Source organism: Apiospora kogelbergensis, assembly GCF_038363985.1.
Source record: "Apiospora kogelbergensis strain CBS 113332 chromosome Unknown utg000002l_segment0_segment0, whole genome shotgun sequence".
Classification (NCBI taxonomy): Eukaryota; Fungi; Ascomycota; class Sordariomycetes; order Amphisphaeriales; family Apiosporaceae; genus Apiospora; species Apiospora kogelbergensis.
The window spans coordinates 3,648,906-3,674,801 of NW_027117419.1; the positions used below are offsets into that span (position 1 = coordinate 3,648,906).

The following is a 25,896-nucleotide window of genomic DNA, read 5'->3' on the forward strand; positions in this document are numbered from 1 at the left end:
CCAACCACCGAGTGAAAGTGGTGTCATCGCCGCTTCCCAAATGCGCAATATGACTTATCATAGGAATACCACAGATTCTTGTACTCCAACAAAGAAAGGAACAGGTAGAAAAACGCTCCGAAACGCATTCGCGACCACATCCTTTACGACACTCGAAAGTGAGATGACTCAACAAAACTAGAAATGGCAATGCTCGCAAGGATATTAAACTTCCTAGGTGGCCAACAATCGGACAGCTGTGACGCAGAGCACCCCTGAAAAGAATAGAATCGGATCCAATGATAGGAGGTGGAGAGTCCTTCTGACCCCGGCTGTCCATAGGAAAAGCGTGTATGATATCATCATAGGAGGGAAAGGGCCTAGAGGTGATCTCGCGAGCCTGGCCTCCTGCTGTCATAAGCATGGCGTCGGGTAGCTGGTCCGACCAGGGACAGCTCCTAACGTCGAAGGGGTGGGTTATGTACAAGGTCGTCGATTCGAGCAAAAATGCTATCAGGCTTTCTAGTCCTCCGCGAAGATGAGATGGCTGTTTTCAATGATGAATTGAACAGCGAGGTTCTTGGCGTGCATGTCGGTCATCTCGCGCTCAATCGTCCTGTCCCTCATAATAGTAGGCGCAAAGACCACTGCAAGGTTCTTGGGTGACATCTGTTTATTTGATGGTTAATTGATGCCCCAAATTGCGCAGCAGGATAATACTTACGAGATTCTCCCGTTCACGTTTGGCTACACGTGCAAGATGGAACATGAGGAACTCAAGACAGTCGCGATGCTTCTGTGGCAGGGCGTTGAACGTCTTCCGTAGATGATCATGTTTTTCTTCGTTTGTTGCGAAGGCTGCCCGGCAAAGTCAGTAGCAATTCAAAACGCAAGAGGCTGAAACCTCGGGAAATGGATGGTACATACAATTTGTCTCTAGGACACGATCGTAGACCTCGTAAGTTAGAAGAGGAGTTGGGAGCTTTCTGAAATATTGCTTCAGCACGCTAGTGACAGCAGTGATGTCGATATCGGGGTCGGAAATGTCGTAGTTTTCAGTCATGTTGAAACCATCCTGGACCATCTTTACTTGAGAGTTGCCACCAGTCTTTCGGTAGATACCTTCCGTGTCCATACCGCGGAGCTCTACCTCCTCGATGCAACGGGTGACAACACATGGAATCTGCCTTCGCTCAAAGTCGGCTCTTTCTGACAGTTCAGAGCCGAAAAGCACAGACGCCGCCTCCGCGATAGTATGCTGTGAGGAATTCATGGCTGCCATGTTCTTGGGCATGGTGTTGGTCTTCTTGTTGAAGTTGAAAAAGCCCTGGCGGGCGGCATCGGCATTTTGTCTTGCTTGGCCGTTGGCAGGAGGCGGGACTTGAGACACGGGAGACTCGACTTGAACGTGGGTCATGTTGTAGGGCAGGCCAATGTTCTCAATGGACAGTCCCTGGTTGTCCCGACGTTCAGGTTGCTGCAAAGCACCAACCGTCCTGTTGACACCCTTGGCAATATTCTGGGCCATGGCCTTGGATCCCTTCTTCCAACTGAATTTCTGCACCTTGCCCTTGCGAATGTTGACGACTGTCGGGCCCTGCTCGACGATAGGCTCCCTCCTGATCCGGTATCAAGGTGGTGCCGGTTTGGATGCTGTTGTTGTCAAGGCTCACAGAGTGATTTGACGATCCCTTGTGTTGGTTGTAGATCCCTAGGCCGTTCATCGGCGATCGCACTTCTTGGTGGTTCGAATGGCTCTTGAACCGCTCCTGGATCTGGTGGGTGAGATCGTTGTTCATCTCGGCCAATTGGGCGTTCTTGGAGGACAACTGCTCAAACTCCAACAATGCTCGATCTCGTTCGGCGGCTGCTCTGTTCTTCTCCTCGACCAGCTCATCGCGCTCGGTGTGAAGCTGCTCCAGGCTGGCCGACATGGATTGTTTAAGCTTCTCGAGCTTCTGGACGAATTCTTTAATGGCCGACTCCTCCAAATCACCAAGGTCCACTGGGTGCCCCGTGTCTTTGGCTTTTTCAACATAGCCAGCCAACACTTCTAATTGGCGGATCATAATCTCTGTCTGTGTGTCCAGCACCGAAACCGTCTTTCGCTTTTCTTCCAATTTCTGATTGATAACTTTCAGATCTTTTTCGCTGGTAAATTGGCGCTCGAGTTCTGCAACCCGGTTTTCCGAATTGCGCAGTCGCCGTTTCAGCAATGCAGCATTGTCGGTTGCCGAAAGTTGGCTTGTTATGTCATGGCCATGGCCATGGCCATTCATTGAATCCTCCAGAATAGGCGTTTTGGGCCAGTGAGGCGACGTAGTTGTACGTGTTGACTCACTAACACTGCGTGTATGACCCATGCGGCCCATGGCGCCGCTTTGTTCCGCGCTGTTGGTTCTTCCGTGACGCACTGCATTCGATACTCGGCGCAAGATAGACGACGAGCCCTCATCCGTTCCAAGGATACGCGCCATGTCCTCCTCCATCGTGAAATCCCCTCCAGAGCTCCATCTCGGAAGCTTGGGTGACGTCTTGTTTTCGCTTACTTCCGGCAAGGAAGTAACGGATTCCTTACCGCCAGCATGCGTGGGAGGCGCAGGGGGCGCTCGTGGAGTCATATAAGTATCACTTAACTTCTGTTCTGTGCTAGGCCTCGATGGTTGTATATAATCTTCTTGCCCCCTGGATCTCGACATTGGCGCAATGGTACCGTTGCCTGAATGGATGTTAGCTACAAGTGTCGCGGGCATTCCGCTTTTTTCCAGAGAGGTACATACCATTTCCCGTTCTTGGCCCAGCTTGTGGTACCTCTTTGCGCGCAATGGGTCGAGACATGCTCGAAGGCCCGAGGGAAGAATCCGTCGATCGAACGTCATCCTCGTCTCTGGGCCGTGATTCATGGGAGCTACGAGACGTCGTAGATTGATCGGCCGCCTGCGCTAGCAACTGGGTTGCGTCTGTCAAAGCTTTGTCTGTCCTGTCTGGGCTTTCACTGTGCCGTCCTCCACTGGTTTCCTGTATGCCACTGGTCTGGGGGCTGGCGCGGGTGTTGGTTTTCTTGCTCTTAGGGGCATCCTGCAATTTGAACCCGTCGGCCTGCGTCTTCTCATTCGCCGGTTTTCGGGTTCGGTCGTCGATTGTAGTTGAGGGTGGCCTTCTATCAGTCCTGGACGACTTGGATAGTTTTCTACCCAAATCCTTTGCTGGCGGGCTATCGTAATCAGAGGACGGCTGTCGTGCCTTCTCCTGGAAAGCAATATGCGGGGTCGAGGATTGGGATTCACCCTTCCTTTCCGGCTTTTGGCTATCTCTTGAAATGCTGAAATAGTCCTTCTCTCTAGACTGCCTGCCGTGGTCTTGGGCGGGCATCTCCCTTGTCGATTGCGGTGTCGCAGAGGGGGCAGGGCTTGGATCCAAGGCCACGGGGATGAAGAAGTCATTGTCGTCTCCAGCTGCATGATTATGTTCATGACCGCCCATGAAAGCGGAGTTGCGGTTGTTACGATAGGAGTTCGACGGGAGAGATAGGGAGGGTTCCTTCGAGTGTTCTGTGCGCCGTTCAGGCGATCGAGCCGGCCTCGAACTATTTCTCGAGCCTGATGAATCGTGCTGTTGATATGTCGGTCGAGGCCGCGGGGATAGCTCTGTTGGAGTGTTGTCGGATTCGGGATCTACTCGATCGTTGGAGAAGGCACCGTTCGGTATGGCATTGGGGGGGAGCGCAGGGAGACTCTTGTCGACTATCATGGGAGAACCATCTTTTTCTCGCGCTTTACTCTGGGCTGCCGCTTTCGATTTTTTCCTCCGTCTTGCCATCAAAGATTCATGACAACTCATGCAGAATATACCCTGAGAGGTCCTGGCGTACCGCAGATTCTCAATCTTCCTCTTACAGTTTCGACATCGAAAGCAGGTAGCACAGAACGCTTGGTCGCCAGTAAGAATGGCAAGGTCTTCGATCTTGTTGCCGCACGCACTGCAGCTGTAGGTGCAGTTGTTGCAAATAAGTGAGCCATCTCCGAGGAGCAGCAAGTTCGCATCGGAATCGAGAAGCGTGCCGCAGGTGTTGCAGCGGAAACAGTTCAGATGCCATCGGTTGCCGGCTATGTCAATATCGTCAGCACCGTCGAGTTGGAAGTTGGGCGAGCCGTATAGGGACGTCATTGCTCGAGACAAGGAGACAAGTGAATGAGGTGGTCAAAGACCGGCGGAGGAGGCACTACTCAGTGCAGGTATGGGTGTAGGAGCTCTTGTATATGGTGAACTTACCCAGCTCAAACGCTTTGCCCTCCTCAAGTATCTAAGTTTGAACACAATTAGCACCCGAAAGTGTGAATATCGTCGGTGGCGTCGTTGCCCGCGGTTTATCTCTCCTTACCTCACCACATCCCTTGCAGGGGAAGTTTTCCTCGCCCTCCAGCTGGTTTTCCAGATATTCGTCCATGTTCAAATGCCGGTGGTGAATGCACACGGGTCGGTAGTTGCTACGGTCAATCGATCGTTACTTCGCAGCGGTGCGATCGCATACGACAGGTCGAAGGCCAAGACGGCCGGGCGTGTTGGTTGGTTGTTGTCGCAAGGTGGTGGATGAGGCGAGTTGCAGTTACGGGGACATGAACAATTGCCCCCAGGGGTAAGTATCAACGCCGCACCGGCGATGATGCAACAGCAGTTACAGCGCGCGAAATTTGAGGGCTGAGGCTGGCGGCTCGGTAGCAAGCTTGGGATCCTTTTGGCAAGGCACCGTCGAAAGTTTAGCCAAATCAAAAAAGCCTGGGCCGGGCAAGATCTGATCTCAGTCTCCTCTGAACTTCAGTCCCAATGGTCGGACGCACGGTGTCGATCCGAGGAGGGAACAGCCACGAACCCCAACCTAAAGTTTCGCGAAGGAGTCGTGCCTGTGCGTCGTTGTTGATGTTGACGGAAAACAAGCCCGAAAATGAATCGTCGGGGCAGCTGAGGCGGAGGCGATTGGTATCGGGGGGAGGAGGAATTGTATAAGAGAGGCCACCGGAGACTCGAGCAGCAACCGTATATTTGTCGCTTGTTCAAAGACAGATAGACATGAGACAAGGAAACACGGAGAGACAGACACGTAGTGGAATAATGTGCGCGGGCCTTCTAGCGAACAGCTTCGACTATCATGGTCCTGAAGGCGACAGGGAGATTCCCACTTGGTGCAATTAATACAGACAGATTGGTTTGTCGGCGATGTGTGTGGGAAGAAAAGAGAGGTGCACGTATTTGTCGAAGGGGGGCCGGCCAATGTCGTCGTTGCGCTCCTCTTGCCCGTCTTGTCTTTTGCCTTGCGTCTTGCGTCTTGCGTCTAAAAGCCTAGCAACCTAACCTACTACTTCTTTTACTTTACTGTGATAATAGGGGGGGCCTGGGACGGGCCTGGGAAGAAGGGGGGTCTTGGGTGTTCGGGAGTTCCAAACAGGCTCGAAAACAGAAAGTGGAAGTGGAAGGGGTCTAGAGAAGCACAGTATCAGCTGGGTCGCATCGACTGTGCAGCCATGAGCAATCGCTGGTTTGAATTGAAATCCAATCCAGCAATGACAGCAGCCTGTAGCAATCGAGCCTGCGAGGTCTGCAGCACAGTCAGTGAGAGTGAGGGGGCCGCTAGCAGGCTTAAGCCGACAGTGGTTAGCGGCTGCGCTCCAAGTTCCCAGTTCCCAACGCCACCTTTTGACCCCCTGGCAGAACAAGCAAGACTGGGTATGGGTAGCACACAAACATCTACGGATCGTAGGAGCATGCATAATGCGATGGCTTGTTGAATTGTACGTGTTGGTAATAAGGTGGTACGGCAGATGCAACATAGGGGGTGGTTCCGTGCCGAGTGTTTAATTATATATATAGCCTTACGTATAGTTATAACAACATCACAAACATGATCTCTGGACTTGGTGCTTGACTGAATCATTGCCTCCAAAATCCTCGGATCGGGCCCGAGTCAAGAGTGCATAGGAAAGGCATTCCCAGCAAGGCTCAGCCTCACATCTCAAACCCAGTATCCAATCTGCTTACATACAACGTGCGTGCCCAGCAGATGACAAAGGCCAAGATGGATGGCTCTCGTCTATAGGTGAGAAGGGAATTTGCCGCCTGCCACTGCCTGCCAGACAGTTAGTTATGTTATCACGGATTGAGAAGCCAGTGTGTCAGCTCCAAGCGTTGGAGGCAGCTGGCCGTGTTGGAAAGCCGGCCTTCGAGAGAAAAGGCTGAAACGTAAAACCCCTTAGCGAGCCAATGGACCTGGTCGGACGAAATCTAAGGGCATCGGGTATTTAAGTCTAGACGTTACATTGTAACTCCGCAACAACGTTCATTTCTAGTGGTGTCGGATCTTGGCGGGTTGCCCTGGGACCTGCCCAGGCAATAGCAGCTGACTCAAGTCGATGGCATGCGTAGATAGGCATCGGATTGTGCTCGTGTATGCTGCTTCACTTGGAAGCGGATGTACTAAGGATTTGAAGGTTGACGACCCCTCTGTTGGCCATGCCCCTTATTGAAATTTTTACCTGAAGTTAGGTAATTAAAGATAGTCCTCGCAGGACTTGTTTCTCCCCACATCCAACGCGGCGAAGTGCGCCTCCCTGCTCTTACGCAGATGATAGCGTCGACATTTAGTCATGGATAATAATTACAATAGTCCGATACTTTTCTAGCCACGCTACAGCACTATAATACATTGGCATTGGGCTCAAACCTTACATCGGACAGGAGTCAAGAATTCTCCGTGATAGATGTCGACATTGCCTCAATTTCACCGCCATACCAGAAGTCCGAGGGAGGCACCTGGCACGTCTGTCGTCTCCTGACCGCTACAAACAAAACCATCCAACCAGCCTCTGCAGACGTGGCTCGCATACGTAGCGGCTGAGCTCATCTGCGTATACAAGGTATTTATAGCCTGACTGTGGATTTGAGCATGACCAAGCCTGGAAACGGTGTCATCCTTCGATCCATTCAACCCTCGGTCGGCTCAGCTACCAGCGCTGCTTGTGAATACGAAGACACATGTTGGTGGTGATGGTAAACACACACATACTCACTCCATCATGTCGTTGTTCGGAATGTGGACCGCCTCTGGTCTGTGCCGTTGCACTCTCCGCTGGGAGGGGAGGACAAATACGTGCAGCCACTAGATGGCCCCTACCACTGGTTTTAACATAGGCCCTGCATCTGGGCCCTACGATCGGCGCTGCAGCCAGCCCAATATGGCGTCGCTGGCGTTTTTGGTGGCATCATCGCCTGCACTATACCAAATTAAAGGGTCCGCTACTTGTCAGTCAATTGACGATACGGCATTGGGGTAGTATGCAGTGAATTCGTGGACCGTGAATACCCTGATTCGGGAAGGTTGTCGGGCTGCCAGCCCCTTATCTGCCACCTGAGTCTTTGTCTCCAAGTCTCCGTCCCATTTTGGGTTTTTGTGCCTGGTGCCTGGCCGAGAACCTCGAAGCTTGAAGGGACAGGGACGACACCAGGATATACCGACCAGGAGTGGACGCATCCGCGAAAAAGAAACAAGGACCCCCTACTGTTTCATGTAGGCAGTCCCACTACTCTGCCGAACATCGAATCAACTCCTACATATGTATGTATATGCATTTTATCATTTCGATCCTGTTAGCCTTGTTAGTACATACGCCGATACTGTACGTTACAGTGTGAGGGCGGGTATGGGTGTGGATGTGGCTCAGTCCTGTTCATCTTCATTCACTTCACACATTGGCAATCACCGCAGGAGACATTTAACACCTCGTTTCTGTCATTGCCATTTACACGTAATTTGTAATTTGCAGACCAGATTTGAGAGAAGCTTGCAGACCCGCAGCGACCTGCATATGCGCATTCTTGGTTCGTACATGATGCTGTTGTAGCAGAGATATATGCAGGTGGAGATCCCATCTTACTTCCAATCACCACGGCTCTGGTAATGTCGGATGGGTGAGTGTCGCGATGTGCCAAGACCAATCGCCGCTGTATCGGAAAGGCAAGAACCAGCCCTGTGCATACGTATGGGCATCAGCTATTGATTGGCCTCATCAGCTTATTTGCCCTACAGCAAACTGTCATTGAGAGACTGATTCAGTCGTATGAAACCTGTCTTCTGACATATCGGATAAGTATTCATCTCGTCTCCTTGAAATGAGCCGATCAGGCACTAGCACCGCATCAACATCAAATACAAGCCGCATACGGATTTTCAGCTCACTCAAGTCGGTGCAAGGTGGTCGTCATCCCATGGCCGGGTTCATGGGATAGCAGTCCAGAACGTCGTGCCAAGGTACGCATGTCGGGTACAGTAAGATAGATGTCAAGATTATCGTTCTCAGCCCCCCTTACTGCGGCTTTCTGCAGCACGCAGAGCACGGAGACCAACCCAAGTCGATGATCTGAGGATCCCAGGGATATGGGAACGTCGCACACCACGGGCAGACGGGGACTCCGAATCATACACGACATGCTTGATACGTAAGGAAGAACCTACCACAAAATATTTTCCCTTTCTTGTACCAGGAGGGACAATTGGGCATGATTTGTTGTTTTGTGACATACTGTCCTCCCCCGGCTCCAAAACCGGTTGGTGACAGAAATATTGGCGATCTGATTGATACGTCGGACATTTTCAGTCTTAATCTCAACAGCATCCGGGGCAGCCCCCTAACGCAACTCCACACATAGAAAACGGTCGTCCAGCTCCACACTCTCGTCATCAAGCCTGTCGATCATGCGTCTCGCTCCTAGACTGCCAAGATATGTTGAAGAAGAGGCATGGAGGGTTATGTGTATAAAGTAACATTTGTTCGCCAGTACTCTTCTAGAATCTATGTTCTCGATGTTGAAGTTTCCTTTAGCTCTATATACTGTGACTACCTTGACGATCGATCTTTCTATAGAGTTTGAATACTGTCGAGGCCTGCGATTGTTGCCTTGCCGTCATGTTTTTGTGCTAGTTTTCTTATTCGATCAGCGGCCAAACTACACATCATTGACCCCTTGATATTTGTTCTGCGGAACGCTCCGCCTGCATGTGCATACTAGCACTTACAGTGCAGCTGAATAACAGGGAGCGCACATGCAGCATTGCGACGGAAATTGCAAGGTCTATGTCACACCAGAAGAACAAATATTACAAGATGCCGTGTCGCAAGTATATATAACGTATGTGCATATGCGCGCTGCTCTTCGGCTTATTGTAAAAACGTGCGACATGCATGTGCGACCAAGGTTGCATCGAGGGACGGGCGTAAGATTTGTTCGAGAAGGGGCAATTTATATATCTAATATGACATGCCCGGTTTTGCCTAGGAACTTGACGCTGTGTGACCCCATCGCTGCATCTTCATGTAGCTAACTAATTACGTATATCGGTCCTGGTCTGCTCCCTATGTCGCAGAGTGTCTTGGTATTAGATCCTGCTATGAGATGAATTGAATTAGGTAGGGCCGTCCTGCAGCTGTCAATACCGATTCATATTACTTTTCATAGTGCTATAGGATTTCGTCGGCTCAGCCAGTTAATGTAAGATGTCAAAATCCCCCGGCATATGTGGTTATTCATATAAAGAAGCATGCTCCAAGGGGCAACAAAATCATCAAAAGGATCCTATCCTTCTGGCCCTTAATATTTTGATGTTCTTGAGTAGGCAAGTTCTAGGGTTCAAGACCGGCAATTGCGCGACCAGGCTGAGCGATTCCTCGTCTCTGTATTGTAAAGTGTTGGTTTGGCTGAACATGTAAGAGATTAATCTAGTAAGTACTCGTGTAGTTTATATAGCAGTGATATGGCGACGAGATACTTGGTTTTACCTACCATCCTATTTGGTGATATAATCTTACGCAGGTGGAATACGATTCGAGTTGGGTTGATAGGCGTGTCACATCTCTAGTATACTGCCATCTACTTTAGCATCTACTACTGTTTGCTGCATACGTACATGAGTAAATGCTAAGTAAGGACTCAAACGGTAGAACGGTAAATCACATATTTGATACCAACACCTATTCCAATAATGGATGTGGAAGCTCTTCTGGTCGAGCAACACATGTACACTAACGAGGCCCATACAGTATTATAAGACGGTGTAAACACCAAGCTCTGATATTCGCAGGTTTTTGTCGCCAGTCGTGAACGTATTTCATACCGGTATTCCATCCAAAGATTGTTCTTAAGACTGGGCATCGCGGCACACCCCTGAAAGGTTACGGACACAGCCTTATACATATACGCTCGTAGGTGACTAAGTAGTTACCCCCGTTGTCAGAGCTCTATTCGTGAGGCTTGATCGCTTCATAGAGACAGAAGGGGTTTCGTTGTCAACTTTGTCGTGATTTCTTTTATAGCTACCTTCCCCAGAACACACTGGCATCGGAAGCAAAATTCGGTATTCTAAAAGATGCCCCAGCCACAAGTTCAGTCATATTCATTCCAAAGAAAATCACTTCGACATCGCTAGGGAGGCTCCTGCTCAAAACTTGGCAGGAAATCCTCCAGGATGGAAACATCGGGTCAAAGGTGTCATTTACTCATATCCTCTCTACCCGAGATGCAAGCTGGCAAATGTTATGGTAACGTAGCTGGCGACCACGCCAGCTGTCACAACACGTGGCAGAGTGTTCTATCCAAATACGGGGAAGCAGCGAGGGTCAATCAGTGTATACAACGTAAATACCGCCATGCCCCCGCTCTTATACTGTTCTGTCGTGGATGACTCGGGACACATCGGGGACTTGCATGATTCAGCATTGCCAAGGAGGTAAAATCAAGTGTAGGACGATGATTGTACTCAGTAGTAACATGCTTGGGTAGTGACAATCCACATGTGGGAGACAGCCAAGGGGTGTTGTCCAGATAGACAATATGGAATCACTGTACCACTGTGATGACCAACATAATTCCTCTTTTCGTCTGCTCTGGCGATAAGCACAGAACATCTATTTATCCGCTGTCGCAGCCTGGGAGATGAGATAAATACTCTCAACTGTTGTTCTAGCTCTGGTAGTTCAGGTAGGAAAGGTAGCCCTTCTTCATCATCTTTCTCCTCTCCTCTCTTTGAAAGAATGCACTCGGGGCATGTCGGGGTCCCACGTCAGACATGATACGACCGATACCACGACACGGTGCCGGATTCATTATCCATCTGCAAACTAAAAGCTGCTCCGATACAAGCCCCAGCACAGAGAAAGGTTCTCAATCGGCAGGATAACATGTATAGGTGAGCTGCCGTCCATGTATGCGAATGCTCCAATACTCAAACCTGCTCGATCTTGAATTTCTCTTTCGATTTCCTGTTCAAGTTCTTTTTTATATAGCAATCTATTTGAGATAAGAAAGGCCCAAGGCATATTCATATGCGATTGTTTCTCACGAATGGCGAGAAAAGAGGTGGGTGGAATACACACCGCAAGCGTCTTGATACACCATGTCAAATTAGGGAGATAATCTGGGAGACACTAGGTTGACCATAGTGTCCTTACCAAGGTTGCATGTTATACGCTACGCATGAGTCTTTGAGTTTTTAACATTCATTAATGTACGCCTACGGCGGTTCGATATTGTGCGCCGTAGTTGGCAGCCTAGAGACCAATGGCTGTTTGAAGACGCTACACGCCTTATTGGGCTGCCCGCCTCCCCGTATTAACAGGGACACCCTGATTATAGAAAGATAGTATCCGCGACAAAGGCAGCGAATAGGGGGTGGGCACATTAGTAAATTAAAATTCATGACTCTCACATAGGATAAATTGTTGAAGTCCGAAGCCGGGAGGTGACAAATTAGCACCAACTACAATACGTGTGACTGTCGGTGCCGCGACAGCGACCCCACGAGTACGAGGGCATCGGCCATATGGATATTGTCAAGTGTCCCCGTGGGACTAGTGCCCACGATAGTTACTAGAGATTTCATAGTAGGGCCGACCTCCGCTTTGTTGGAGATTACGGGGGTATGGGGAACAACTTGGAGGCATTTTCTCTCCTCAACAAGTCCTCTTGCCGTTGATCTTTTGGCTCGACTATAGTTACCGCATTCGGTCTGGACAGTATGTGTCGGTTGGAGAATATTGCTATTCCAACTGGCTGAGCTAACACAGTCGGCCCACTTGTGGAATGGAATCAAGCCAGAACACACAGTCGGGTCCCTGGGTCCGTGACGGATCTATAAGAAAGCATCCTACGTAATATTGGGAGTGTATCAATGATCTACACGTGTTCAGCGAGATGAGGTCATGATAAACATGTTTTGTTTATTGATTCGTGCAGCATCCACCAGGCTTGATGGAGCAGGCTGGGGAGGACTGACGAGTATAGCGAAGCTGGGAAACAAAGCCAGGGAAACGCCGAGGTGATCTCCGACTTCCCAGAGGATCCATACCTCCTAACCTATCTACTAATAAAAAAAACAAATGGATATTTTGCCAACTCCGTCGCGTAAAATGCATATCAGTTGACTGATTCATAGCTGTATCCCTTCGTCGAGTGATGATTGGCGCCATGAGATGGGGAGACCATGGGAAAGCAGGGAAGGGATGGGGAGAAAGACCCCGTCTAAACAAGTAGCGCCGCCGATAAGCTTTTTTCGCGCCTGCAGACTTCAAGTACTTGGCCAACGTCGCAGGAGCCACTGAATATTGAAAGTTGGTATGCAGGGGGGAAGACGCGATAATTGTCGGTATATGCTGTCGTCGCCCATCGTCCAATCGATGCCAAGACTGGGGTATCCAGGGTTCCCCGATTCCCCAAGTAGGTAATTCGCAGTAGAGTTACGCTACACAATCGCCGTGGAAAGGTTCGGCAAGATTGGACGCAAAGCAACTCTACTGATGGGACGAAGTAGTGCTTGTAGCCGAGGAGATAGACATGTCAGAGTCGGCGCGGCTGATGCCAGGAATGCGATCAGGGACACTGCGAGACTTCTCACTGTGAAAAGGTTAGCAAATGTCACATGGCCGCTAACACGTCGGGGGAGGACATACAGAGCTTGTCTGTTGGAGTGCAGAGTGCACTTCCACTTGCCGCCAGTGGTCTTCAAGGTGAAGGAGAGAGGCTTGGTCTCGAGGACGGACTTGATATCGTGGCTGGGCATTTTGAGGGTATGCTTTAGGTGTATTGGGAGTACTGAAAAAATGAGGTTGATTCAAGTGTTGGAAGGCTGTCTTAGGTGCGTAGGTAGATAGACTCGAGAGGACTGGAACGACGACAGCGGTGTTGGGATGGGATGATAGGTGATGAACAAAGACAAGCAGGAGACTCGAAGGGAGAGGACAAGAGTCTAAATATATAAGTACGTCGAGCAGAGTGGAAGGAGCCTGCTCGGCTTTCCCAAGTCGCGGCGAGGAGGACTGGAGATAGGACCAGCCATTACCGGGTGACTTACACTCTCGCTCCAGCTGGGCCCCTGGCGGGAGCCCTTATCTGCAGCATTACTCACCCTGTACAATTGCAAGCGTGCATAAGTTGGAATGAGCGATTTAAAAGTGGTCAACCGGAGGTGGAGTACGTACAGTACATAACGTATCGCAACATATGTTCTGGTGTGCGAGGCTGGCCGGATTCGATGCTGCCAGAGTGGAATTGCTAGTAGGACCGATACTTTCCCCCGTTCTTGCGATAGTTACACCAGCTCGGCCGCCCCTTCACCACCACATCCACAATCCATACCTGGCAATTCCAGGCAGTTGCAGCAGTCGCATGTTGCATCCAGCATGCAGGACGTAATCCTTTCGGGGGACTGTGTATGCCATGTAAATTGTCTACGAGGGCCTGGCCTCGCGTAATTGGGCACTTACTGTGCGTCTTGCGTGAGAAGTGAACCGTCCGTCTTTGTCAACGGCCTGACTACAAGCTACAAGCGGGACGGTTACAATGGCTTCCAGAAAGTCCATTAGTCAGTGGGCAATGTCAGGGTCGGGAATAATAATCGGCTTCAAGTGCACCCCCACGGCCTCGGAACACCGATCGCGAACCCATCCAATCGTCACAGAAACAAACAGACTAGCCAGCCAGCCAATCCACTGCCACAGCACGTACATCTACTCCGTCTGTACATCATGCCGAGGCCTGGGTTCTGGCCTGGAGAAACTTATGTGCTCAGAAATTGCGTGGTTTGTCCAGTTTATGGTGGGTGACATCCGGACTCCAAGGATGGTGGATGGCCTGTGGCCTTATGGCATCGGTTGCCACACTTGTCCATCTGGACCCCCAGGATTTGTTGTGCCGTCAGTAGTGCTGTGTCCATTTCTGCATGTAAGGTAAGGCTCTTTGCGTCCTTTGATGCCAAGCCGGCTTGCAGATGCTGTCAAAGCTTACCAGGGCTTCCAGAACGCTTCTTTACATACTTGCGCACAGCAGTACATACGTGTAGTCTGACTTGAGATGGTTTCCCGATCCAAGTAAGTCCCGGCGTCGATCTCTTGTCAAGTCACATCTGGACAAACCGCAAAGCCATCTCCGTACAGTATCCGTAGGCTCCGGGTGTTTTCCAGAGTGACAGTATCTAACCACGAGCCACGTTCGCTCTTCGGATGTCTCCAAATGGCGAAGCCGACAATCATCCCACCGAAGAAGTCCAAACACCGACTGTGCCGACACCCACGCCACCGCGCACCACCCCAACGCTGACTTATTACGTTACACCCACTAAGCGTTGGAGAGACTCAATCCAAAGCTTGTCTCCATTAACCTTTTTCTGATTTCTCTGCCCAGTCTTCCAGTCTTTTTGACGTGCAGGGAAGGGGTACATGCATACTATAGGTTAGTTTAGTTATCCTCGTCTCCTTTCCATTGCGAACCGAACCATCCATTGAACGTCCTCTTTTACACATCCCCTACCTTGTGGCTGATACACGGCCATGACCCGGCACATGCGCATATATATGTAGGGCTTACTGTGCATATGTAGGGATCCCGTGTCTGATCCTATATTACTGAAACGCTGTCCTCCGAGAGGTAAAGGCGCCCAACACATACACCATGTAAAACTCTTCCTCCATCTTACCCAGTGATTGGCTATAATGGCGTGATCGTCCTCAGTCTTTGCTTACCCAAGTCAGATATCCCTCTGCGATATGCAGCGGGAGCAGAGGACGTGTCGAACCGCGTGTCCATTTGCCCCTTCGACAATTGGGAGCCGCATATAGTCTCCCTGTCACAAGGCAGAGGTCATGGTGACCCTTTCACCGCCTACAAAATTGATGGTGGGATGCTTCGATACAACTACATTCGCCGTTCCTGATGTACATGTAGTATTCAATGGCTTATGCCTTATTACCATGCATGCGCTGATGCTCTGGCAAGAAAAGCAAAACTTGATTTAGGAGCCCCTGCATGCCACGCTGTACGCACAGGGGGATTTCTTTTGCACGTTTGCATCTGCAGCTAAAAACGCAACCCCCAGACTCACATGCTGCCCCCCCACACGGGGCTTGAGGGCGTGCCGCATTTCCCCAAGATCCCAAAAGAAGCAACGCTTGCCGATCCATCTCATCCCCTCACTCTCACTGGCCCATTTGAGATCACGCGTAGTCACTGGGAAAGATGCAATATGCGTCTTTCTTATATGAGGCCTAGGTAGGTACAGACAGATGGCATGTACAAAAGTGGCATGTCGACCACGGAAGCACGTCCTGGATAACCGCGGCGGCACTGGGGGTCGAAAAGGGATGGATGGTCTTTCGGAAGTGCAAACCGGGCACCGACACCGGGTAGTTCGTCCCACGATTGCACGGGATCTGCCGCCTTGACTCCGCTTTCTTGCGACTACAAGCTATGTACGGAGGAACGCAAGACACGTTATATTAGATGACTGGCAACAAAGGCAGCCCCGAACTTCGGCATACCTACTTACTACTACATACAGAGATCATAAAACCACTGAGCAAAATTATCACGACGCCTGCCTTGATGTAGATACTGTGTTTCAGGAATTCATTTCTATTCAATCAATCATGCCATTTCGTCCCGTCTGTTGTACAGTCTACTATGTAAAACTACTCTCCCCTGCGCTCCCAGCGTGATGCATTATAGGGGAGGAAAGTAGAGAAGGAAAGAGGATGACCGTCGAGGGATGGTGACATCTACAATCTAGAGATGATGGCCTGGGCATAGTCGGTGGTGCTAGCCTTGCCGCCCAAATCGCCAGTCAACGCCTTGCCTTCCGCCAGGGTATCAAAAGCAGCCTTCTCGATGCGGTTCGCGTACTCGGTCAGTCCCATGTGTCGCAGCATCATCATGGAGCTGAGAAGCAGAGCCGTGGGGTTGGCCTTGCCTTGACCAGCGATATCGGGAGCCGAACCGTGGACAGCCTCGAAGATGGAGCACTGGTCACCAATATTGCCCGAGGGCGTGAGACCAAGACCACCGATCAGGCCGGCGCACATGTCGGACAGGATGTCACCGTACAGGTTGGGCATGACCAAAACCTTGTCGTTGTAGGGCAGAGGGTCGGTGACCATCTTCAGGCAGGTGTTGTCGAGCAGCTCAGCATCGAACTCGATGTGAGGGAAGTCCTTGGCAACGTCGTTGGCGACCTTCAGGAACAGACCGTCGGACATCTTCATGATGGTGGCCTTGTGGACAACGCGAACCTTCTTGCGGCCGATCTCAGTGGCGTGCTGGAAAGCGAACCGCAGGACACGCTCGCTAGCCTCACGGGTAATGAGCTTGATGCTCTGGACGACACCATCAACTACGACGTGCTCAATTCCGGAGTATTCACCCTCAGTGTTCTCACGAATGAGAACGGTGTCAACACCGTCGTAAGGGGTCTTGTAGCCGGCAACAGACCGGCAAGGTCGCAGGTTGGCGAAGAGGTTGAATGTTCGTCGCAGAGTAAGGTTGAGGGAGACATGGCCCTTGCCAATGGGAGTCTGGTGATTCGAACTTGTCAGTGGGTTTGTCGTTCTCTGTATCTTGGAAATCCACAAGGGGTATACTCACGGCGAGGGGGCCCTTGAGGGCGACCTTGTTCCGCTCGATGCTCTCAATCGTGGCCGGGGGGATGGTGGTCTTGCCATCGATAAGCATGGGTGTGACGTCAACGGGCTCCCAAGAGACAGGTGCCTACATATTTCTTTAGTATAAAATCCTGGCATATGGCAGGCTATTGGGAATAACAAACCTTGGCAGCAGCGAAGATGTCCTTCACGGCCTGGGAGATCTCGGGACCAATACCGTCACCCTCAATAATGGAGACGGGGAAGTTTCCCTATGTGCCATTTCCATTAGATAATCATTCCAGAGATTCGCAAAATCCACTGATATCGTGCGAAGTGGTTTTCCGATTGACCAGGCAGCATGGCGAGTAGACTGGGTAGTCTTGTTTTTATATTGCGCATTCCGCTTGTCGCGGGGGTTTCAAGGCGGGAAAGACATACACTGGCATCCTTTTGTCCGGTGAACTTGGCCACCTTGTCTGAGTAGAATCGTCGGTTCTGCCATTGAGAGAAAGGTTAGTTGCCAATGGCGCAGACGGTCCAGACCAGTCGACATGGTGGTCTCACCTGGAAGGATAGAGTTGCAGCGGCGCGAGGAGCTGCGCGGACGCATTGGCGTCGCATAGGCGCCGAGACGCTTCGAATGGCCAGCATTGTGAGTATTGTCTGAGAGGAGCGGGTATAAAAGATATCGGAATGCTCCTGCAGAGTGCGTGAAGGGCGTTGAGGCTAGCTGGAACACAAAAAATCGGTTGGTACTCTGCAAGCAAAGAGCTTTCTTCGAGGGATAAAAGCTTCGGGATCACACTACGGCTGGCCCCGGCAATGCTATCAGATGTAAATTTGCTCTAGCCTGGTCCGACGGGCGGCTAAAATCCGGCCCAAACAACCGTTCATGAGTGTCTGCGACAGCTTCAATAATTCCTTCACTACTTGTCTCTTGCACTGCGAAAGGTAATATTGGCATTCTTTGTATGCTGTATGAAGGCAATGTCTTCAAAACCACCACCATTAAGCTGCATGAATCCAGACACATGGGTGGGAAGTTGAGATGCGGCAGGCAATACGGTTGTTCTCACTTTCCCGTTTTAGACGCTATAATCCAACGGTATAGTAATAGCAAACTTAAACCGTAAGTATGCGACCGTTTTGAACGGACTAAGAAGACGCGACCCCGCTTTTTCCCGGCGGGAGCCTTAGGCACGTCTGGGCTGGGGCCGGACCGTCGCAAACCACCAGGGAAACAGGAGACAGGGATACCGAGAGTCCGATCCATGAATTACGATTGCGCGCCCATTTCCGACTTCAAAGACAATACGATCCACCGAAACATAGGCGCTGCTTGCAACTGCTCCTATGTCGATATCCTGATAAGAAACATGCTTGGTCTCGACGGCCATCAATTGTGCATATGATCTAGCAATGGCTGCCCCCGACTTCGAGCGAAACGTGTTGGAGTTCTACGGCGTACCGACCGCATTTCCTGCAGAATGGCCTACCGATAGGGACAACAGCGACGGTTCGGACAGCGAGGCCGACCAGAAGAAGCAGAAACTCAACCGCCGCAAGTCACGTTATCAAGCTCTTGAGCGCGCGGTCAGCAATAGAACGAGTATCGTGCCCGGTTCCGAGGTATCGTCAGGTGGTGTGGGTAGTCTGGTGCAGCGGGATGAGCCTGATCCCCTAGGAGGCAGCGACAGCGTTGTGGCATCTTTGCGGCGCTTTGGGATTCCCGTACAAGACGACCCGCGATTACGAACCAAGTTCTTGTTGTCGTCGACCAACTTTTCACCATCGCTTTTCCTATCACAACTACATGCACTGGATGATACCCGATTGCTCGAATCTGGTCTAGACAGCCTATCCCAATCTATTGACCTAAAGTCCGCATCTCTGAAGGTCCTCGTCGAGTCCAACTTCGAGCGATTCGTCAAAGCCAAGGCCACCATCGACAATGTCTACAAAGAAATGAAGTACAGAGGCGCTGAGCCGCCGTCGCCGACACGAGCGCGCGCGCACTCGAGGCATGCTAGCCGGAGCAGCTTTAGGAATAGTATTGGTGGAGCTGCTTTGGGTACAAACCCGCTGGTCTCGCCCCTATCTCCGGGTGCGGACGCCCGGAAGAAGAACGCGCTCGTAAAAGAAAGCGATTATGGTGTGATGGGCATCAAGACACCGCTCCTCGATGTTTCAGCCAAAGCGGAGGATGTATGGGGTCCTGCACTCGGCGGCCGAGAGAAGGAGGAGAACCTGAAGACGGTCCAGTACTCCATCGAACGCTTTAGGGACTATATCGAAGCCAGCTCCAACGTCGCTGACAGCATTAAGCGGCGTGATTACGAGACCTTAGTGGAAGAGTATACACGCGCACGCCGCTTTGCAGACGATGCAAGGCGCCTGGTACAAGACTTAGGTACAACTGCGCCAAGCGAAAGCCAGGCCTACCAGATATTACTGGCCGCTCGCATGTGGTACGATGTCGACGACCAGATACAGTCTTTCAAACGGGACATCTGGAAGAAGCTCATATCTCTCAACAATGCGTCCAAGACAGATGTACAAGCCGGCCGACCTCAAGATCAACACATGGAGTTGATTAGCTTGCTCCTGGAGCTTGGCGTAGAGGACAACCCCATATGGGTATGGCTGCTCAGCAGGTTCGACTACCTGAAAGGCAAGATATCGTCTGTAGCAGATCGTGGAAAAGTCGAGATTGAGGTCCTCAGGCGACGACTGGCCAATGGGCAGAAACCAGCGCCGCAAAGCGTGGCAGGACATCTTCGGGCACTCGGTCGGCAATCTGTGGAAAGCAAACCAGATGGGATTGATTCGCCAGACGTGATCGAGCTGTGGGAAAAGATGCTTCAATTCCTGAATATGCTACTCTCAACACAAGGCATTCTTGGCGAGGTTTTAGAATTCTGGCAAACAGTAGATGGTTTCATTGAAGGCAAGACGCAGACATCTCTTCCCGTTGGATTCAACGGAGAGTCTCGTGAGCATCATCGCCTAACAGACCAGGGCACACTTGATCTTAGAAAGGGCACGGTGGAGCTTGTCGACATGATACGACAACATGTCCTCGAATTTTTTGCGGGCGCGCCCCCTGAGGACATCTCGCTGCTTTTCTCGCCTTTGCCGCCATCGCCTGGAACGCCAATGTCAGCGTCGTTGACGCCTACTTCGCTCCGGGATCCGAGATTCAACTTTGACTCGAATAACTTGCCGCCACCCTCTCCGAGACGTGGCGAGGCTTGGGAGAAGTTTGCTTTCTGGCCACCCAACGCCAACTCGGTCAGTGGTGTGCACTATCTTTCGAAAATGCTAGCTTTTATTGGGTCTGGTGCATCCGAAATGGCCAGCATCACGCCAGTAACCCAGATCGACGAGAAGCAGATCGAGCATCTCAAGACCCTGGTCGGTGCGGCCCGGGAAAGGTGTGTTACTGCCATTTGTGCTGCTTGGAATAAGGATGCCGAGAACATCAAGTATGTCGAGGACTGGCAAAGGTCTCGGGAGTTGGGTGATGTAACCCGCATGCCCACAACTTTCGCGGCATTCGAGGGATCTTTGCTGAGCGGGATGCAAAAGATACTCTACATCTCTGAAGCCATGACCAAGCCTGATACTGCTGACATTGTTCTACCCCCGCCAACGAAGCTACTGCAGATGGTCCGCAGCCAGTACGTGACTACACTATATAAGGCGCTGAGCGGCATGGTGGAAAACGCTGAAAGGTCCATCAAGAAAGCTGATGATGAATGGACGACGGACTTGGAGACGCCGGCTCACTCTGGGAGCGCGAGAGCTTCTCTTAACGTCGGGATGAAGGGCATCGACGCTGGAGACCGGGTAAGTTGCGCTCGCTTCCCCCTCGAAGTCTGAGAATGAACTACATAAGCTAACATGACGAAATAGAACGTACGCATGCTTCTGACTCTCAGCAACCTGCAAGCTTTGCGCTCTCAAGTCGTGCCGAATCTGAACGGGCAATTTGAGAATTCATTCTCGGTAAAGCTCACCGACGAGTCCAAGACGATCAAGGATGTGCTGGGTCAAATTGACGCACGCCTGTTCCAAACTTATACCAAGCCATCCATTGAGAACCTGCGTCGCATAATCCATACTGGACTTTCCGACGATCCCAGCTGGGGAAGCTCACCCAAACCAGCTGAGGTTAAGCCGTACATCTACGAGGCATTGCTGTCGCTGGTACTCGTGCATACGCAAGTGTCCACCACTGCCCCGTCTCTGACGCCGCAGGTACTCTCATACCTCCTGGAGCAGCTTTCGCGTGAACTGCTCGAGGCCTTCAAGGCGCGGTCCCCACGCTACGACCTGGGCGCTCTTATGCAGGCCACGCTGGATGTCGAGTTCGTGGCACAGACGCTAAGCCAGTATACGACGGAACGCGCCAGTGGCCTCCAGAGCGAGATTTATAGCATGTTAGACAGCCGCACGGACGACGCGGCCCGCGCCCGGTTGCAAGGCGAACTGCCCGGGATGCGAGATGTGCTGAAGAAGCTCCGTGACCTGAGCAAGAATTCCTTCTCTTGTTTCAAGAAGCCGAGGAAGGGCCAGGTGGAAAGGACGGCGACGGGTTGACGGAGCCAAGGCATGGTTGGGGGTCCTTTATCACAAGCCTCGCTCGTCTTCTATAGACCCAGTAGACATAATGAGACGAGTCATATTTCAGTGATTTGCAAGTTGGCAATACGCAGCCAGTATCTGTTCTGTCTCCGCTGGTAAGTTTGAGGCATATGCAGAGCGCTACCCCTCAGTCCTGAAAGACTCTATCTGCGTACCCATAGTGGCGTGAAAAATATACTAATAGTCTTCGCCTCAATCTGCTTGTTGGTCCTCAAAAGCACTCACGAATCCTTACAAGGTTGTGCACGCATAGCCCTTGCACTTACACGCCCCTTGGCACGCCTTAAACCTGCATGCCCCAGGTATGCAAGTTAGTCAACTGTATGTACTCCGTACTATGCGTGGTACCTATACTATGTAGTACTGTGGCTAGAATCGTGGGGTCAATGCCCCGCGCCACGGTCGTCGTCACCCCTCAATCTTACCGTTCCAATACTTGCCTCTGTACGGCATATATGGCTTATGACAATCTACCTACAGATTGCAATACGATCATCGCTCTTTGTTTGTCCTCGAAGTCGAGTACGGTAGTTGGTGGTGGCGGACCTGCACAGATCCAAGTTCCGTTAGGCTTGCGCAGAATATGGCCAGATGGCGTACGTCACGCGGACTTTGACTTTCGATGCGTCCCGAAGAAAGCAAGGGGAAAAAACGAGAGATATCCAAAAGAGGCACAAGGCCAGGCAGACAGACGGCCATCAGTAAGTAAGTGGGGGACAAAGTGCCGTATCATCCAAACTCAGCCAGAAGGTAGATTTCTCCAAGCCGCTGAAAGCCTGCAGCAAGTACATTGATCCATCCGTAATACAATCCGGTCAGCCTCTGGCTGCATCTTTCTTCCCTACTTTCTTTCCTAAGAATTATCATCCCTCATTTCACCGCCAATCCGTCGTCAAGAGGCGTCGCAAAGTTGTGTCCCTCATCCTGTCGCCGAAATGCCAGCTCCAGTGGCCATCAAAAGTACGTCTGTCTGTTTATTTCTATTTGCGGCCAAGGATTGCCCCGCCCCAGCCGATCATTGCTTCTTGATCTCCTCTTTTCTCCCACAATGATTGGCAACGTCCCTTGGTGCCTTATGGTGGCACCGACACCTCTGCTGCTAGGCTAGTCGAGGTGTAAGGGTGTCAAGTGTGTGGTGCGTTTCGACTGCTGCCTATCAAATGATCAGGTAGCACACCTGAAGCTCCAACACCCAGTGGTGGCGAAAACGCATGAGGCGGGTTGCGTGGCTTGACATTGTTTGACCTTGACCAGGCTATTTGCATACATGTATTGGAGAATTATTGTATTGCCTTCCTGATATTCTGGGGGGTTCTTATTGCTATATACTTTCTGCCTTCGGGTCTACATCTTTTTTCCCCTCTCGCGCGTCATATTGGCGTGCCATAAGCCTTCGTTGTTTAACTCCTAGCCAATATGCCACCCATTAACCATGCTGCACTATCAGTCGGCGTTATCGCCGCTTCGGTTGTGATAGCCGCCGGCATCGCTATCTACGAATCGCCAGAGCTACGACGGATGGCCGAAAACCTTAGGCAACGCATTGCAATCGCGTTGCACTCGCTTGGAGACAGCATCAGCCCGCAAGAGCGCGAGAATCTGTTCAACCGACCAGAAGATGCCGAAGGGTTCCTTCGTTCTCGGGGTATTGATGTTCGAGAAGGCGAGGTGGGCGTCGATGCCGATGACGAAACCCGCCGCCGCCAGCGAGAAGAGTTAATGTACTGGAATGCGCTCGCCGAACAGAAGAGGGGGGACAACGGCCCAAAGAAGAAGCCCCGGCAACACTTCAGAGCAAAACCAGTTTCGATGATTTTCTGAAGCAAGACTCGAACGGCGACCAGGGAACTTTCGTCTTCAACACCGGAGCCAACGTTCGAGGCGATGAAGCTGACGGCCTGAGACGCCGCGGAGAAGGACCACGAAACTTGAACCTTTCTGCATACTCGAACCCTTTCGCTGACGAGAACGGCATCGATGAGCATGTTGCGCTAGAGAATAGTTTGATGGACCTCGAACAGGATGAGAATGACACCGATATCTACAGCGTCTCGCATGTCGCGCGCGAAGAAACGCCGAGAAGCGCCACTCTTTCCGCGCCGCCTGAGCACATTCCTGCCCTCGCTAATGCCGCCACTCCTGCACATCAATCACAGACTGCTTCCACCGCCACTCTTGAGCGACAGCTGGGCGTGAACGAATACATTACTGCAGGTCCTGAAGAACAAGATGATGCATACAGCTCTATCCAGGCTTGGGCCCAGTCAGCGCACCCTAGCTTCTACTCTCCTCTCCCAGAATCGCCTGCTGGGCCGCTCTCTGAACCCGAGTTGGTTAGCGAGGGTATGCACACACCGACAGATTCGAACTCGCTCGCTGGCTCTGGAGAGGATCTAGCGAACGATGCACGCTCGGTCGACTCACGATATTACGATGTGGTCAGCGAGTCTGAAGGCATGGCCACCCCCAACAGCTGGTCTGACGTCGGTAGCGAAATCAGCGAGAACGAGGGGCCCCAGCCCGTCCACTCGTAGCCTACTCAACACTATGGTTTACCGTCTGTTTCCTTTTTTTGTACATAGGGGCCAAGGGGGAGGCAAGGCGTTGGATTCACTTCAAGAATTATGGGCTTTTGTGGCATTTCTGCAATTGTCTCTGAGGACATTGGGCATTGATGGCGTCTGGAGGATTTCTATTGCAAATGAATATATGGATATCGTAATTCTTCTGGGCGCATACTTGTGCTATACGCTTCTTTTGATACTACAATTCGATCATGGGCCGATAGTAGAACTTATCTCCCCATCGACACTTGTAAGAGTTTGCATGTCCTCGAACTGGAAGGCGCTGCAAATGAACTCGATTGCAACTCAAGTTTGCGTGGCTTCATTCACAGCTGTCTTGCCATCCTGGGGATCAGCGCCACCATCACTCTTGGTCTCTAACGTCTTCCCGTAATCTTCCCAAAGTTGCTGCACTGGCCGACCCAGCGTTCCGGTCCAGAAGGCTTTCTCCTCATACTTCTCGACGCGCAACTTCTCATTGAGCCTCCTCACGGTCCCTTTGCCGAACCGGCCTTCCAAGTACTCGAGGAAGTAGGCCGTGTGCTGATAGCCGGCGTCCCACTTGGCCCCGCGGTCACCCTTCTTCCAGTGCGGCGGCGCCAGCCCGCACTGCAGCCGCACCCAGTCGGCGACGCCCTCGACCAGCCCGCCGGGGCCGCCCCCTTCCCGTTCCACTGGTGGCAGTGGACCAGCTCGTGCGTTAGGACGCCCGTGATCTCATGGGCGCGCCGAGCCGCCGGGTTGATGCCGGCCACGTACTCGAGCGACAAGTGAATTTCCTTGTGGTCGTCGTCCAGGTCGATGCCCGTCGTGTAAGCGACGCCGGTCATGGACCGCAGAATCAGCGTCACGGACCGGGTGGGCGGCGGGTGAAACGGGTGGTGCGCCTTCTGTGCTGGCGTGCTGCTGCTGTACAGGTGCGAGAGGACGTTCTGTACGGCGGTGCTGAAGACTTGGGCCGGCGATGCCAGGGAGTTCAGGAAGATGGTGGATCCCGGGTGCCCGAGATCGTGGAACTGCAGACGGAGCTTGGGGAAGTCAAAGGAGGAGGAAGAAGAGGAGGAACCGGGCCTGTTAGAGGGGGGTTTCCGGAGTCGGTCACGGACCCTCCACTGGGGGGTAGGGGGTGACGGGGTCGGCTCCGCATCGGGAGGTGGAGGGGCATCATGCTGATAGGACATACCGGGCATGAACACGGGCAGGGGCACGGGGGAGGTTAACGGTGGCAGAGGCATATAATCAGGTTTGGACGGGAAATGACAGGATATCGACCAAGGGCAAGTGACCGCGACTGCTCGTGCGTGAAGCTGCAGGTGTTATTGATGCGGGGCTGTATGTATGCTGCCGCCTTCATGCGTTCGTCCAGATCAGGCTACGTGCTGTGAACCCTTTGGGCAGAGGCAAAGGGTGCGTACGGGTACCTGGTCTCGCCAATATCACCACTGTTTTATGACACATCTCACTTTGTTGCTCTGCTGAGACAGCATGTCTATCTACATGCACTGGGCTAGGCGATGGCATGTCACTGTTCGGCCATGCATGCATCCATCGGTCTGCTGTTGCTGTCATTGATCTGGTTATGTATGTTGTTTATCTTGTATCTTGTTGCATTTGCCCCTCACTCTGGAAACAAGTACATATCGTGCCTATTTAAGATCATCGACAGGGTACTCTAGCGTGACCGAATTACCGCTAGAGGCCCAATCAATAGCGCGTTGGGCCTGTTCTAGGGCCTGTTTGGGGACAAAGGCCGGACC

At 51.8% G+C, this 25,896-nt stretch overlaps 6 protein-coding genes across 6 annotated transcripts; 2 read left to right on the forward strand and 4 right to left on the reverse strand.

Annotated features, from left to right (window-relative positions):
- Window positions 1-501: 501 nt before the first annotated feature.
- Window positions 502-4,426, reverse strand: PG998_004109 (rho GTPase activator Rga; the record flags this gene model as incomplete). Its single annotated transcript, XM_066870927.1, has 7 exons — window positions 502-648; window positions 704-837; window positions 907-1,598; window positions 1,666-2,698; window positions 2,760-4,085; window positions 4,252-4,282; window positions 4,361-4,426. 7 exons carry the CDS (start codon window positions 4,424-4,426, stop codon window positions 502-504), a joined length of 3,429 nt encoding a protein of 1,142 aa, XP_066734677.1.
- Window positions 4,427-12,809: 8,383 nt separating this feature from the next.
- PG998_004110 (uncharacterized protein) lies at window positions 12,810-13,078 on the reverse strand (the record flags this gene model as incomplete). Its single annotated transcript, XM_066870928.1, has 2 exons — window positions 12,810-12,912; window positions 12,969-13,078. The coding sequence occupies 2 exons, from the start codon at window positions 13,076-13,078 to the stop codon at window positions 12,810-12,812; spliced, it is 213 nt and encodes a 70-aa protein (XP_066734678.1).
- Window positions 13,079-16,067: 2,989 nt separating this feature from the next.
- PG998_004111 (isocitrate nad-dependent) lies at window positions 16,068-17,579 on the reverse strand (the record flags this gene model as incomplete). The annotated part of the gene is made up of 5 exons (XM_066870929.1): window positions 16,068-16,859; window positions 16,930-17,052; window positions 17,111-17,197; window positions 17,367-17,423; window positions 17,493-17,579. The coding sequence occupies 5 exons, from the start codon at window positions 17,577-17,579 to the stop codon at window positions 16,068-16,070; spliced, it is 1,146 nt and encodes a 381-aa protein (XP_066734679.1).
- A 768-nt stretch (window positions 17,580-18,347) lies between these two features.
- PG998_004112 (Exocyst complex component Sec5) lies at window positions 18,348-21,530 on the forward strand (the record flags this gene model as incomplete). The annotated part of the gene is made up of 2 exons (XM_066870930.1): window positions 18,348-20,777; window positions 20,844-21,530. 2 exons carry the CDS (start codon window positions 18,348-18,350, stop codon window positions 21,528-21,530), a joined length of 3,117 nt encoding a protein of 1,038 aa, XP_066734680.1.
- A 1,461-nt stretch (window positions 21,531-22,991) lies between these two features.
- On the forward strand, window positions 22,992-24,109 carry PG998_004113 (uncharacterized protein; the record flags this gene model as incomplete). Its single annotated transcript, XM_066870931.1, has 2 exons — window positions 22,992-23,296; window positions 23,380-24,109. The coding sequence occupies 2 exons, from the start codon at window positions 22,992-22,994 to the stop codon at window positions 24,107-24,109; spliced, it is 1,035 nt and encodes a 344-aa protein (XP_066734681.1).
- Window positions 24,110-24,445: 336 nt separating this feature from the next.
- PG998_004114 (BSP-domain-containing protein) lies at window positions 24,446-25,374 on the reverse strand (the record flags this gene model as incomplete). Its single annotated transcript, XM_066870932.1, has 2 exons — window positions 24,446-24,775; window positions 24,829-25,374. 2 exons carry the CDS (start codon window positions 25,372-25,374, stop codon window positions 24,446-24,448), a joined length of 876 nt encoding a protein of 291 aa, XP_066734682.1.
- Window positions 25,375-25,896: the final 522 nt, after the last annotated feature.